This window comes from Halyomorpha halys, unplaced genomic scaffold, assembly GCF_000696795.3.
Source record: "Halyomorpha halys isolate HHAL.00 unplaced genomic scaffold, Hhal_1.1 Scaffold1231.1, whole genome shotgun sequence".
Taxonomy (NCBI): domain Eukaryota; kingdom Metazoa; phylum Arthropoda; class Insecta; order Hemiptera; family Pentatomidae; genus Halyomorpha; species Halyomorpha halys.
The window spans coordinates 70,333-83,822 of record NW_027106626.1 but is presented as its reverse complement, the minus strand read 5'-3'; the positions used below and the strand labels follow the sequence as shown (position 1 = coordinate 83,822).

Genomic DNA, 13,490 nt, shown 5'->3' with positions numbered 1-13,490 from the left:
GATAGGTTAAACAGACTTATTATTTTGATAGGTTAAACAGACTTATTATTTTGATAGGTTAAACAGACTTATTATTTTGATAGGTTAAACAGACTTATTATTTAATTTTTCCAAGCCCAATAAACTTATTCCCAAACCAAAAATTAATCTTAAAAATTGTAAAATACATGTATACATGAAGTCAATAAATTCAAAATAACAAAACATGAGAGATGAAGGGAAAAAATTCAGAATTTTAAGTTTTTTAGAAAACTAAATAAATTTAAAATAGTTTTTATTATTTCCAGAAACTTTACAAGTATTCAGTTAAGATGAATTAATTGATTCCGAAACTTTCACATGAAGTATAGTAATTTAGTTAGATTACAGTTGTATGTCTAGTATTGATTGCCTGAGATTTATTTTCAAAATATTTATTTTCTTAGTATATTAAACGGGCATAGTACTTTAAATTGTATAATTGTTAATTAAAATAATTTTGAATGATAAAACTATTTTAATTTTTGCATCATGGCCAAGAATTAACAATGGCAAAACAAGTAAATTTTTCAGGCAAACTTTAAAAAACAAAACAGTCGAACACATTAATTTGGAAAATTAGAAGTCAATTTTTGATTAATGCTTGGTTTAACTAAAATTTCACTTACTTTTTACTTTCTTCATCTAAAGCTGGAATAGCATCAAGAGCTTCACTGAAGAAATTTCTGAAAAAAATAAAATAAATAAATAAAATACTTAATAGCTAAAGTCCAATTATACTTAACAATCATATATTTTGAGAACAATAAGATAAAAAATTATTTAAAATCAAACCACGAAACAAAGAGAGTCAATTATTTTAACAAAACAAATATACCAAGATATCACAAGAAACAAATTTCATAAATATTATTTTAGCTGAACACATAAATATTTTATATAACGGTCTGTCCATTCCAAATGGCTTAAAAACAAATATAAATAACTAAATAATGATCAAGTTGGACTAAAGCTTCTTTAATCAGATAGATCTTATTTTGAAATTAATTCAATTTTTTCAATCTTTCCTTAGAATTGACAAAATAATTAAAAATAAAAATAAAGGTATTAATTAGGTTAAATCAATTAGTGTAGTTTATGAAACAGTATTAGTGAATACTAGTCTCATATTAGAGGTACATTAATAATTAACGACCTGGCTTGGGCAGTAGTGTACTTAGCAAGGGCATGTTCCACGGCTGTGATGTCAAGTGTCGCCTGAATAGCACCTGCACGGCTCATGTGTGAAACACACAGCATAAGTCTTGATAGCTCTTCTGCCACAGTTTCTACAACTTCAGTCAGGACTTCTTCTTTTAGCCAACCGCAACGCCTTTCTACCTGAATAGTTTATAATATAAATTAGCTTGGTTAAAGCAATATTTAAATAATTTTTTTTCATCAATCAACACTTAAAAAACATTTTATATAGTACTTGAAATGCAACAGCTTTATTTTAGTATATACACTTTATTTTAGAAAGAATGGCGAAGTTTTAATCCTATGGGTCAGATTAAAAAATATCAGAATGTGACACAATATTTACCATAAATTTATATAATAAAACTGGGCAGTAATTATCTATTACTACTCATTCATTTTTTTTTCTTATGATCCACTTCCTGGTCATTTATGACTTACAGGGGTTATCTAGAGGTGACCAACCTATTTTAACAATAGAGGGGAGTCAAGTTTTCATTTCGTGGGACCACAGAAATGAAAAAAGTCAACCCACTGCCGCAGTTTCCAGGTTTCAAAAACTCGATCACCTGAGCTATAGACAGCCTGCTACTCATTCGCTGATTTATTTATCACATTTCAGGAACGACAATGCAAATGAAGTTGAAATTACTAACAGTAATATAGAAACCAGGTGCAAGGTTCCCCTATGCTATGAATCCCTAACAATTCTAACTCTAAGTTGTTAAAAAAATTTATATTTCTAAAACCTAAAAAAAAAAATTGTTTGTCGATAACTCACTACTACAAACACTCTCTTGAAAGATACTTTAATTCCCTACAAAACAAAACTAGCATCATCAAAATTTGACTGATAACACCAAAGAAACAGTGAATTGATCCATGCTCATTTTGTAAATATTTTAGGAGATCGTTGATTGACTGTATGTAATTAATGAAAGGAAGATGGTCTGGGTGCAGTCAAAATAATTCAAATAGTAAATAAACTATTTTAAGAGCCAACATTTCCAGTGCTTTCAAAATGGAAAAAATTGAAATCAGAGATATCATCCAACAAATTAATACTATCAATTCCAAAATTTCTAATCTTTCATTTACTAAGTTCTTCTATATGTGAAAATAACAATTGGCTTCTCAACAGTTGTATCTATCAAATTAAATAAAAACGCTCCCTCATCTCTAAATTTAATAATTTTATCAATTATTATTAAAAAATAAAATTTACCCAAAAGGTAATGAAAAGTTAATAAAAGAAAGATGGTCTGGGTGTGGTAAAAATAACTCAAATAGTAAATAAACTATTTATTTACTATTGGAGTAATTTTCTCTAGACTCAAAAAGATAGTTTACTTATTTGGGTAATTTTATAATTTATTATTTATAAGTTATTTACTGGGTAAATAAATAGTTTATTTATTTGAGTTTCCATGGAATATGACTTTAACTAAATGAATAGAAGAATAGATATCACTCACTCACTGATTTATTGAAAACTGTATCTTATAAATAAAAAAGCTAAACTGTCAATGTTGGTTTTCCTTATGTATATATATATGCACTAAAGCTAGGTTAAAAAAAAATTATTTCTAGAACCAAAAAAAATTAGTTTTTCAAATAACTCAAAGACTATTGATTTTGATTTAAACTATACATCTTCTGGAACATTATAGCCCCTCGTTTAATTCTATACGAATCAAAACAATAAGTAATTCAAAGTTATACCTCAATTCTACTGTACTACAAAACATTAACTCTACTAATGAAGGAATTCATAAAAAGTGCATGAGAATACCTGAGCATGGACAACAAGTACATTAGCTATTATTTCATTTGCATAGGGCCGAACCCCTACAGGAGTGAAGTCAGCTTCCCACTCAAATTGTCCAATATACATTGACGGTTCTACTGTCCCAACGAGAGGGTCAGTTCGATTTTCAATATAGCATGCAGTAAGTCGTGACTTCAAAGATCTCAGGTCTGAAATAGGTTTTGATAGCTCCAGAGAAGGAAGTTCAGCCTCATTCCAAGTCTTTTCCATCCTAGGTACTGTTACTTCACAAGAGTACCTACAGTTAGATATACATGCCAAAACACGATCTTCCCAATTCTGCAACAATAAAAACATAAAATCTATATTAACAAGAGTTTTAAATGATCAAGTGTAGTGATAGAAAAAAAAACAACAAATGAAAATAAAAAGCAAAAATGCAAAAAATAATATATCAAAATGTAGCTTCTAATAATCATAAATTGACAATAAAAAAAATTAATAATTTTAAAGTCCATATTAATAACTTTATAAATAATACTAAGAACATCCATTTACAATAGAATAAAGGATAAAATAATAGTTCAGATGAATGTATAAAACAATAATAATAATAATAAGAAGAAGAAGAAAATTAAGGCCATCAATACGTAGGTCACACCAGCACTAAGCTACAGCTTTGGTATACTATAGTGGTCAAATACCAGGCTACAAGAAATAGATCATCTTGTGAGAATGACATTCATGCAAGAGTGGGTCTGCCATTCAATATCTTCCAAATCCAGACTTTATTTATTCAGGAAAGGAGAACAAGAACTCATAAATATAAAGGAAGCATTGTGCAAGCAAGAGTCAGCTCTCCGCCAATATTGCAATTCAAAAACCACAGGTATTTATCTGGTAATCGTAACTATGTATCACGGTCTAACCGCACTGAACCTGAGCAAAGTGGATGAATTCAATATTGTATCGACTGGCAGAATGGAAAAACAAGTCTCTGCATGGCAGATTCTCTAGTCAACTGAACAAAGCCTCCATAGATAAAGAAATATCAGTTGAATGGTTGAAATCTGGAAGGCTATTGTCTGAGACAGAGGAGTTTGTAGTTTCCATTCAAGACCAGGTTATTGCTGCTCGATCATACAGAAGGCATGTTCTAAAGGACGATACAACATGTGACAAATGTCGGTTATGCTCAGGCCAGTTGGAATCAATATAGCATATCACAGGGAGGATATACAGTGCTAACAGATGGACTGGGCTTACCACTTCACATGATAAGAGAGGATCAACAAGTGGTTCTCTTAGATAAATAGAGAATCGTGTAAAAATTCTTAAATTTTTAGTTAAATTTAAATCTGCTCGTGATTGGACTATGTCCTCTACCCCAGTTCTTAATGTGCGATTGCTAGAAAAAACAGATAAAATAACAATAATAATAAAATATTCTGTCAATTTAGAAATTTTGGTTGAAAATTAGAATATCTATTACAATTCTTTTGGGTCCATATGGATATGAAGAGAAGGAATAGACAGAATTTGAAGGTGAGATAGGTACTGGAATAAGAACTAAAAGGAGGGATGGAATTCCATGGAAGAACTCCTTTCCTGAATTTTCTTTGTTTCTACTTCCCGACTCATATTTGTACAATCCGAATTGCTTGAGTTCTATACTTTCTTTTACCATGTATAAATACGCTATCGGATTTGGCCGATTTTTCTTTTGGAGAATCTCGATTATCCTGGCATCCCGATTAAATTTCAAGGCAGTACATAGCAATTGTTTCTTCCAATTATCACTTGTTCTAGTCAATGGCACCTGATCTGTCTGAGTACTGCTTTACATCATATGAAAATACAAAAAATTAGATTGATTCATGGATAGCCACAAAATATGAAGAGTCCTTCCGAGTTGGTATCCAAATGTTGCCAGAGAGATCAGAAAAAATAGTCTCTAGTGATGGAAAATACTTAGAATAAAATATAATTTGCTGTCCTTAAGCGATAAATTCTTTTTACCTTAATCTTAATAAAAATTATAAATATTTTTTAAATAAAGAAAAGTTCTTCATTTGCTAATTTGAACATCTAAATAATTAATTAAGCAAATATAATAGTGACCAAACAGTAATTTAGTTTACTTACCAAGGTAGGCGACAGTGATGTCCTAAATGTAGGAAATGCCAGCTGAGAGACAGACATGGACTGTTCATCATCGTTAATATCTGACAACGTATCTAAGCACTGAAATAAAAAAGTAACACAGATTTGTATTATTTCAAACAAAAGAAATTAAATTAAAAATGATTTAATAGGGATATCTGGAATTAATGCAATTCCAGCTAATATGAGACATCCTAAAAATGAATAGGCTAAGTTGGTCATATCAACAAATCAGCGAAGGAGATTAACTATGAAGTATAAGCATGCTATTAAATACTTATTTTACCTGAATATAATTGTTGAAAATTGCATGAGCCAGTTCATTAACTTCTGATCTCGTAGGTGGATTAATAAACAATTCAGCTTCCTTTGGGCCTAGTTTAAGAGCTGAATCCTTCAGAATACTCAAAGAATCATTGAATAACTTCTCAAAAAGGCTGGGCTAAAAATAATTATAAATTATTCACAAAAGTAAAGTAAAAGTACTTCATATCACAATAATCAGAAATTATTCATAGATTATAGACATTATTACCACAATAAATCAAGATAGTGATTTAGAAAATCTTAAAATTGCTGATCATACAATAAAATGGAGGTCAAGATGTCATATCTAATCTCAAGTTAACCGAACAAGAATTTTCAATAGCTCATCACTGGCAAGGAAAACCAATCTCAAGTTTTATAAACAACAATTTTTAATTTCCTAACATAGATATAAAAATAAAGATAAAATACAATAATGCGATTTGAAATATAAAATGTGGTGTTCCTCAATACCCCCCCCCCCAGGCCTTGAGCGACAATGAAGAGATTATTAAAAATCCATTAAGTTCATTAAAACCATCAGATTACTTTCCCTGATATTAATTTCATTATTATATTATAAATTATCATTAAATAATTGTTATAACTTTTTATTACCATGAATTGTCCTTATCATTATCAAAAATTATTATATTCATTATAAACAATTATCAACAATTGTCTTAAACCATTATTATCAACATTAACTATCATATTCTATAATTAATATAAAAAAAATTACATTAAAAATAAATAGCTAATTGTTTTCTTTTATTATCTTAAGTGACAAGGACAATAATAGCCATCCATCATTTTGCATTCAAATTAAAACCTAAAATACGATTATACTTACATGCACAACAGAAAAATTGAAATTATTTAGCATTGTAAAAAAAACAACAAAAAATTGAGACCATCATGACTAATTAATGAGGAATGATTTTGATTTTGTAGCAAGTATAAAGAATAAATCTCAATCTTTCGAATGAGGTTAAAACAGGTTGTAACCAGCGAGCTAAAGATATAAACGAGCATTCCTGCCCTAATTTGAGAGCATTCCTGCCCTAATTTGAGAGCATTCCTGCCCTAATTTGGGAGCATTCCTGTCCTAATTTGAGAGCATTCCTGCCCTAATTTGAGTACAGTATGATAATGGCTTAGAAAGCTAAGGCTTCTTAGTTTAATATTTAAATTACACCAAAACATTGTTGGTTAAATTCTGGTTTATCTAGGAAACATTTGTTTTTTACCTCACATAAAACAAACGTACTTATATAGTAACCAATGTCTAACTCATATAATATAAAAGTAAAAGAAAATTCAATTTACGAGATGCGTGATAGTGCCATGAGTTGAATCATGGATAAGGACCCAATCCTCTTTGTCAACCAATCGTTTAGTTTGTTCTGCAGTAGTCAAAAGAATATTTTTAACACATTCTATCCTGAAATAAATAAAAAAAAAGAATTATAAAAATTTATTACGTAGTTTTCTTCTTTGAAGGTAGCAATTTATGATGTTTTCTGATTTATTTTCTTCCTGGATTATTTATTATAATATCTAGTATGCAGTTAGGTTTGAAAAAGTTTATTTTCAATTATTTATTTTAACCATGAAATTTAAAATGATATATAAATGTGTAGTGGATATTTGATAACAATAAGAGAGTTTTGGTTACAACACAAATATTGGGTCATTTCATATGAAATTTAAAGTGGCATTAGTGGACCTTTATAGTTTACTACGTTTATATTTACAGAACATAATGAGCCATTATTAATCCACTCTTTTTTGATAATATTTAATATAGTTCCAATTTATTGCATATTGTTAGGTATTCTATCAAATATGACGATGGAAACACAATTTTTGAATAATTTTTTTAAGTTAAAACTTGAACACTCAACAGCCCAAGCTGCAAAAGACATTGCCACGGCATTCAGGGAAAGGTGTTGTAACAAAGTGGTTTGAAAAATGTTTGGCTAGTGATGAAGATTTGGATATCCAACCCAGAGGAAGATCTCCACCAGCAATTTTTAATGATGAACTTAGGCTTATTCTGGAAGGAAACCCTTATCAAACAATCAAAGGAATTGCAGCACAACTGAATACAAGTGTATTGACATTTAAAGACCATTGCGTACCTCAGGAACTTAATGAGCAATAGGAGCTGAAGCATTATGACACTTGCGTATCACTACTTACTAGGCCAAAAATGAGCCATTTCTTGTAAGGATAATCACTTGATGAAAAAGGGATTGTATGTGACATGTGTCAGTCAGTTCAGTGGTTAAATATTGACAAAAGACACATGCCAAAACAAAATTTGCATACAAAAAAATTATTCGTTTCTATATGGTGGTCAATAGCAAGAATAATCCTTTTCTCCTTTTCACCTGGAGGTGAAATCATCGCATCCACATCAAGCTGCAGGGATATTAACATAAGGTATCAAAAATTTGTCAAAAAACAACCAGCATTGGTTGATCGGAAGGAACCTATACTCTTACACGACAACGCCAGATCTCATGTTTCATGACAGACAATGAAGAAACTGAATTAGCTGAGTTACAAAGTCCTTTCATGCCCAACTTATTTACCAGGCTTATCTCCAACAAACTTCCATCTGTCCAAAAATTTGGGCAACATCCTTAAAGGCAAAATTTTTTTAAATGCTTTTTCTTAGTTCATTTATTCATAAATGAATTTTAAATTCTTCAGTTCTTGGATTGAGAATTAGATAATGTATTGGGGAAAATACATAGCAAAATGAGGGTAAATATTTTGATTCCATAAAGTTGTTTTCCTGAATAACCTTTCCAGTCAAAACTGACAATTCAAATGAAATGATCCAAATGACAAAACTTCAATTAGAAATGGTACAAATAGTAAATAATTGTTTAAAGTATATTGATGCAAAAAACCAATTAGGAAAGAAAAATACAAGATATAACTATAATGACAAAAGATATGCAAAATTATCAAAAATAAATAAGCTAATAAGAAGAAAATGATTTTTGGCTATTTTATACAAATTTTGATAAACTTTAACCACAAAAATTATATACAACAAATAGCACTTAGCAACTATTTTTATAATCAGCACCTGAAGATGGAAGAACTGTACCAAATGTCATGAGAAATATATTATTAATGTAAAATTAACAAAAAACAAAAGGTTGAAGTATGAAGGCAAGTAAATAACATAGAAAGAAAAAAAAATCAGAAAACATTAATAATAGAAATATAAAAAAAAAAAAATATGAAAAAACAAACTAAAAATTTATCTAATCACCTAAAGAACTGTACAAGGGCTAGGACAGTATCATGTGGAATATGCTTCAAAGCAACAAGAACTGCTCTAACGACCTGTAAGCAGTGTGGCCAACTTCCCGTCAAACCTCGACCAGCCACCTCTCTCACCAAGCGACACATTTCCTTTAAGCAGTTTTCTACTCCTGCCTTTAATGGTACAATATAGCATTATCAACAAATAACTGTTACACATAATTTCAAGTTAATATATCTTACCTTGAATTCGTCGAGTTTATTCTGGTCAAATTTCGTACTAAGTTCACCGCTGAAATATGACTGTCCAAGTGACCATAGATCTGGGATTAGTATAGAGATAATGTCACATAGGTCCTCGGTACATTCCACTCTACAGTTGATCGCATTCTAATGACATTCACTTTATCAAATACAGTTTAAGCTGAATCATACAAATAAAGTGCAGAAGAATCCCTAATATTTATTTTGTAGGAATATTTTAATTGATAAAATTTAAATATTATAATAATTTTTATTTTCATAAAACTTTAGTGTAGTCTGTATTTGAAACTAATTAGGCCAAAACTATTTATTTACAATTTGATCTTGAGAATTAAAAATACTCTTCCTGGTTTTAATTTTTTCATTTTATTTCATTAAAACCTAAAACAACGTTTTTAGGGTTGTCGTCCTATCAGGTAATTGTTTTTAAATTTAAAAAAGAAATTGTGATATATTTATTAATTGTTGCATGCATATGGTGAATATTGAGAATTTGTTGTAAATACCTGACGATGGGGTGAAAGCCCCGAAACGTTGTTATTATTTATTAATGATATAAAATAAGATAATCATAACAAGGAAGAGTACTTTTCATTCACAAGATCTAATTACAAATGAAACTCATCCAGTAGAACATATAACTGTTTATTTACAAGTTGCTGAATATAAAGTTGCTCTGGATGATTCTTCCTTACCTGTTTCTCTTGAGAATTTTTATCTCTTTTTCCACTTTTTGGTTTCATACCTGAAATTATCATTAAGAATTAAAATGTATCCAATACAAATTTATAGCATGATTGTAATAATTTTATATACTGGCTATTTGTTCTGAATAAAAAGAATGACAGGCATTTAACTGCTCCATTATGAAGTTCATTCTTACAGTGATGCCTTCCCAACCTGGATCACCTTCGTACTCCAACTGGACCAAGTTCCTAGCAATAAACATAATGAGCATTAATAGTGTATTAACAACATTTATTGGATTAAGTAAACAAAAACTTTTTTAAAGATGAACATTCAGAAATGATATTGAAGAGTTATTCTTTGGTAATTCAAAAAAATAAATAACTACTTCCAATTTATCTTTGATATATGATTGAGCTAGCTAATATAGTTCAAGTATTAAGTTTAAAAATAATATATTTATGGGTAAGGTAATTTCATATTAAATTTTCCAAATCTCTTCATGTTTACTCAGATATACTGTGAATTTTATCGAAGATACACAAATATGGCAAGTAAACAAACTACGAGATAACTTATTTGTGCCTTAGGCAATAACCCAAAATACGAGTTATCTTGTAGTTGATAGTTGTTAGCCTCTAAGCTTTAGATCTAGATTATACAAAAATACTCAGTACTAAATTTTAAATAAACAGGAGAGAATTAAAATTAAAAAAAAAATACAAATTTTCATAACATGCTCAATCAAAACAGCTTTTAAAATGTCAGTTTTTAACTTCTAACTCCATAATGAAATGGTAAATTAGAATTTAAATCTAAAAACTGAATTTTACAAAAGATTATCCAATACCTTATAATTTTCTTTTGGTTATCAAGGCTATTTGGCATGGTATGTAACTTTTTTTTAAGTTCTTCTTTGATTTCAGCCACTTTTAATCTTACTTCAGTCAATACATCTTTGAATAGCTGAAAATTAAAATTTAATAATATGAATTATTAAAAGAAAAAGTGAGTAAGTCTTGCATAAATTTATTAAATAGTTAGGGAACATGTAAGTTTTAAATATAAATTAAATTTAAAACTTTATAATATATGATTTAATTCTCTTAAGTCTGACATAATATGTAGGGAATTCAAATGTACCTTCACTTCAGTTTTACCAAAAAGGTTTTGAGCTCTAGAATAATCACTTATAATAGCATCATAATCGGATTTCCTCTGAATAGCTGTAGGTAATGTGAATAAGAACTTAAACCTATGGAGCACTCCAAGTGCATTTCTTGTTCGGTCTGCCTTTTCCCTCCCCTTGAGAACACCATCAAATAACATTTTTCCTTCATTTCTACATTCTAAAAAAAATATATAACCATTAATCCAACACCTAGAAGGATTAGAAAATCAAATAAGCAAGTATTTCAAATTTCATTTAAGTAATACCCTTGATAGCTTCTACTATTTTCTCAGTTCTGTCAAGTCCAAATGATTCGACGTCCTTTTGGAAAGCTACCTGTAAAGCTTCTAGCACTTCCAATTGTTCCATAACAGCACTTACATTTCCCTGATAAACAAAACCCAAATTATTAAGGAAAAATATTTTATTAATTATAAATATAAAATAAGTAATTGTGTTGATGAAGCAAATAAATAGAATTTATAAAACAATACCTTTAAAAATGAAAGTTGTCCTTCTTGATGAGAATCGACCTTCCTTCTAAGGAAAGCAAGGCCTGCACGGAGATCGTCAAAAGAAGAATTTGAATGGTTTTGAAGTAAAAACCAACAAGGAGAAAAATTCTGAGAAGATAGATCCCCATTACACCCAGGAAACATTTCTTGTAAATCATCTTCTGGAAATTTATTTCTAGGAAAAAAAAAAAAGTTTACAAACAGATACAACAATGATCTGAACAGGTATATGAGCTATTGACATACTCATTCGCTTCCAAAGAAAGTCCCAAAGGATCATCTAACTGAATAGATTTGGTTGATCCCCATCCGATCGATTGCACTTCCTCAACCCATACTGCACTTTCCTTTAAAGGACCAACTGCTTCATGGTAACCTCGGAACTGTACTGTCGATGTGCCAGTACCACCAGTTAGTGTTGTTATAATAATATCGCCTCTTCCCTTACCAGGCCCTGATCTAGCAATTATTTTGTTGGATGACTTCCACTCAGCAGATAAAAGACAATCACAACCACAAATTGATACTCCTGAAAGGAATGTTATATTTGATTCAAACTACCAAATAAGAGGGATTAATATTTTATATTTTAAAATAATATTACACTAATATTTAGGGCCTAAGAGAAAAATGGTAACTTTTTTTTATTATTCAACCTTTGGGTAAGGGAAACAATTTTATTATTTATTTTCAAGCAAAAACAAAACCTTATTACTTCTTACTTCACTCATTTCTACATTTTGAACAAAGTTTTGAAGAAATTGATTATTAAATCCATCTTAATTATTGAATATCTTATATTCCCTCATTTTACGAGATTTGTTCCAATTATAAAATATGTTATCAACAGTTTGATTTTCTTGTAGATTATACATCTAATTGTCAGTTTCTAACATATCAGACTTCAAGTAAATATGATTCCATTTTTATTTATTTTATTTTTTATTTTTATGCAGTATTGTAGCTCTAAGACAGAAAAATTGAATATTGTATTCTGCTTTGTGGAAAAAGTCTAAACTCCTAGTATATACATAAAAACATGTCTGCTGATCTGGAATAAAACAATGAAGTTATCAGGAGTTTGAGAAAAACTATCAAACTCCAGAATTGGTCAAATTCTTGTTCTTTTCAAGTATTTAATCAATTGCTCTACAGATGGCCATATCAATAACTGGATAGAAGATGATTTCGCTTACTATAAGCTGAAATGCCCAATCCCAATTTTTACTGACATGATAGAGAGATAAGTACTTCAAAAATTATTTATTTCTGTACCTTTTGAATAAATAGAACCTATAAAAAAATTAATTTAAATGAGGAAACATTAGTGTAATATCACTTAGTCAACTTTACATTTCACCACTTCCTTGAAAATCTTTTAAGATAAAAGATCTTCATTGGAATCTTTGGCTGAATTTGTTTTTTTATTTTGTCAAAATTAATTAAAGATTAATACATTTCAATTTATTTTATTGTTAACTATCTGTTAAATCTTCGTTATAATTTTTTTTTTTTACTTCAAAATAATGGTTAAACACTATAGATCAATCTTAATTTCATTCTAACAAATTTTGAAAAATAAAGTTCTAATGTTGTTACTCTGAACCCTTTGTATGTAAATAGATAATATTTTGGTATAATATTAAATCCCAGATTTTTTTTTAATTCTTGAATTAACGCTTTGATGTTGCAGGAATCTATATTATAAGAATAAACACACTGTTTTCTTCTATAATTTTTAATTCTATTAGGGATCGGTTCAGTCTTGAGACTTAAGCCAGGCTAATTTTGTACATCAAACTTGAGATTGATATACCTCCCTTGCTTGTTAAAAGAGTCATCAATAAGCAAGCTTGAAAGGAGAGCCATGTAGGTTGAATATACAATGAAAATCTATACTTTAAAAAAAAGTACAATAATAATCATCAAACCTATTATATCAGATTGCTTGTTTCCTAGAAACTCTCCTCTGATGGTCACTCTTGTCCCAGGTGGCCCCTCTTTCGGGGAGATACCTGTCACAACGGGAGGAGGCATCTGTCAAATATGAAGTTTCTGTAATCACGAAGTATCACAGGCCTAACACAAATCCCAACTAACCTGTTGTTTA

At 29.4% G+C, this 13,490-nt stretch overlaps 1 protein-coding gene across 1 annotated transcript in view; it reads right to left on the bottom strand.

Moving 5' to 3' along the window:
* Sec5 (secretory 5) overlaps nt 1-13,488 on the bottom strand; it is a 15,434-nt gene extending 1,946 nt beyond the window's left edge. Inside the window, exons 1-16 of the mRNA XM_014433595.2 lie at nt 13,312-13,488; nt 11,627-11,909; nt 11,360-11,555; nt 11,132-11,252; nt 10,838-11,043; nt 10,545-10,660; nt 9,824-9,942; nt 9,703-9,752; nt 8,987-9,133; nt 8,751-8,917; nt 6,785-6,899; nt 5,436-5,591; nt 5,132-5,230; nt 3,011-3,325; nt 1,175-1,359; nt 648-704 (exon numbers count right to left, since the gene is read on the bottom strand). Of these exons, the coding sequence (XP_014289081.1) occupies nt 648-704; nt 1,175-1,359; nt 3,011-3,325; nt 5,132-5,230; nt 5,436-5,591; nt 6,785-6,899; nt 8,751-8,917; nt 8,987-9,133; nt 9,703-9,752; nt 9,824-9,942; nt 10,545-10,660; nt 10,838-11,043; nt 11,132-11,252; nt 11,360-11,555; nt 11,627-11,909; nt 13,312-13,417 (2,438 nt within the window). The 5' untranslated portion in view covers nt 13,418-13,488. The remainder of the gene's footprint in view (nt 1-647; nt 705-1,174; nt 1,360-3,010; nt 3,326-5,131; nt 5,231-5,435; nt 5,592-6,784; nt 6,900-8,750; nt 8,918-8,986; nt 9,134-9,702; nt 9,753-9,823; nt 9,943-10,544; nt 10,661-10,837; nt 11,044-11,131; nt 11,253-11,359; nt 11,556-11,626; nt 11,910-13,311) is intronic.
* Between the last annotated feature and the right edge of the window lie 2 nt (nt 13,489-13,490).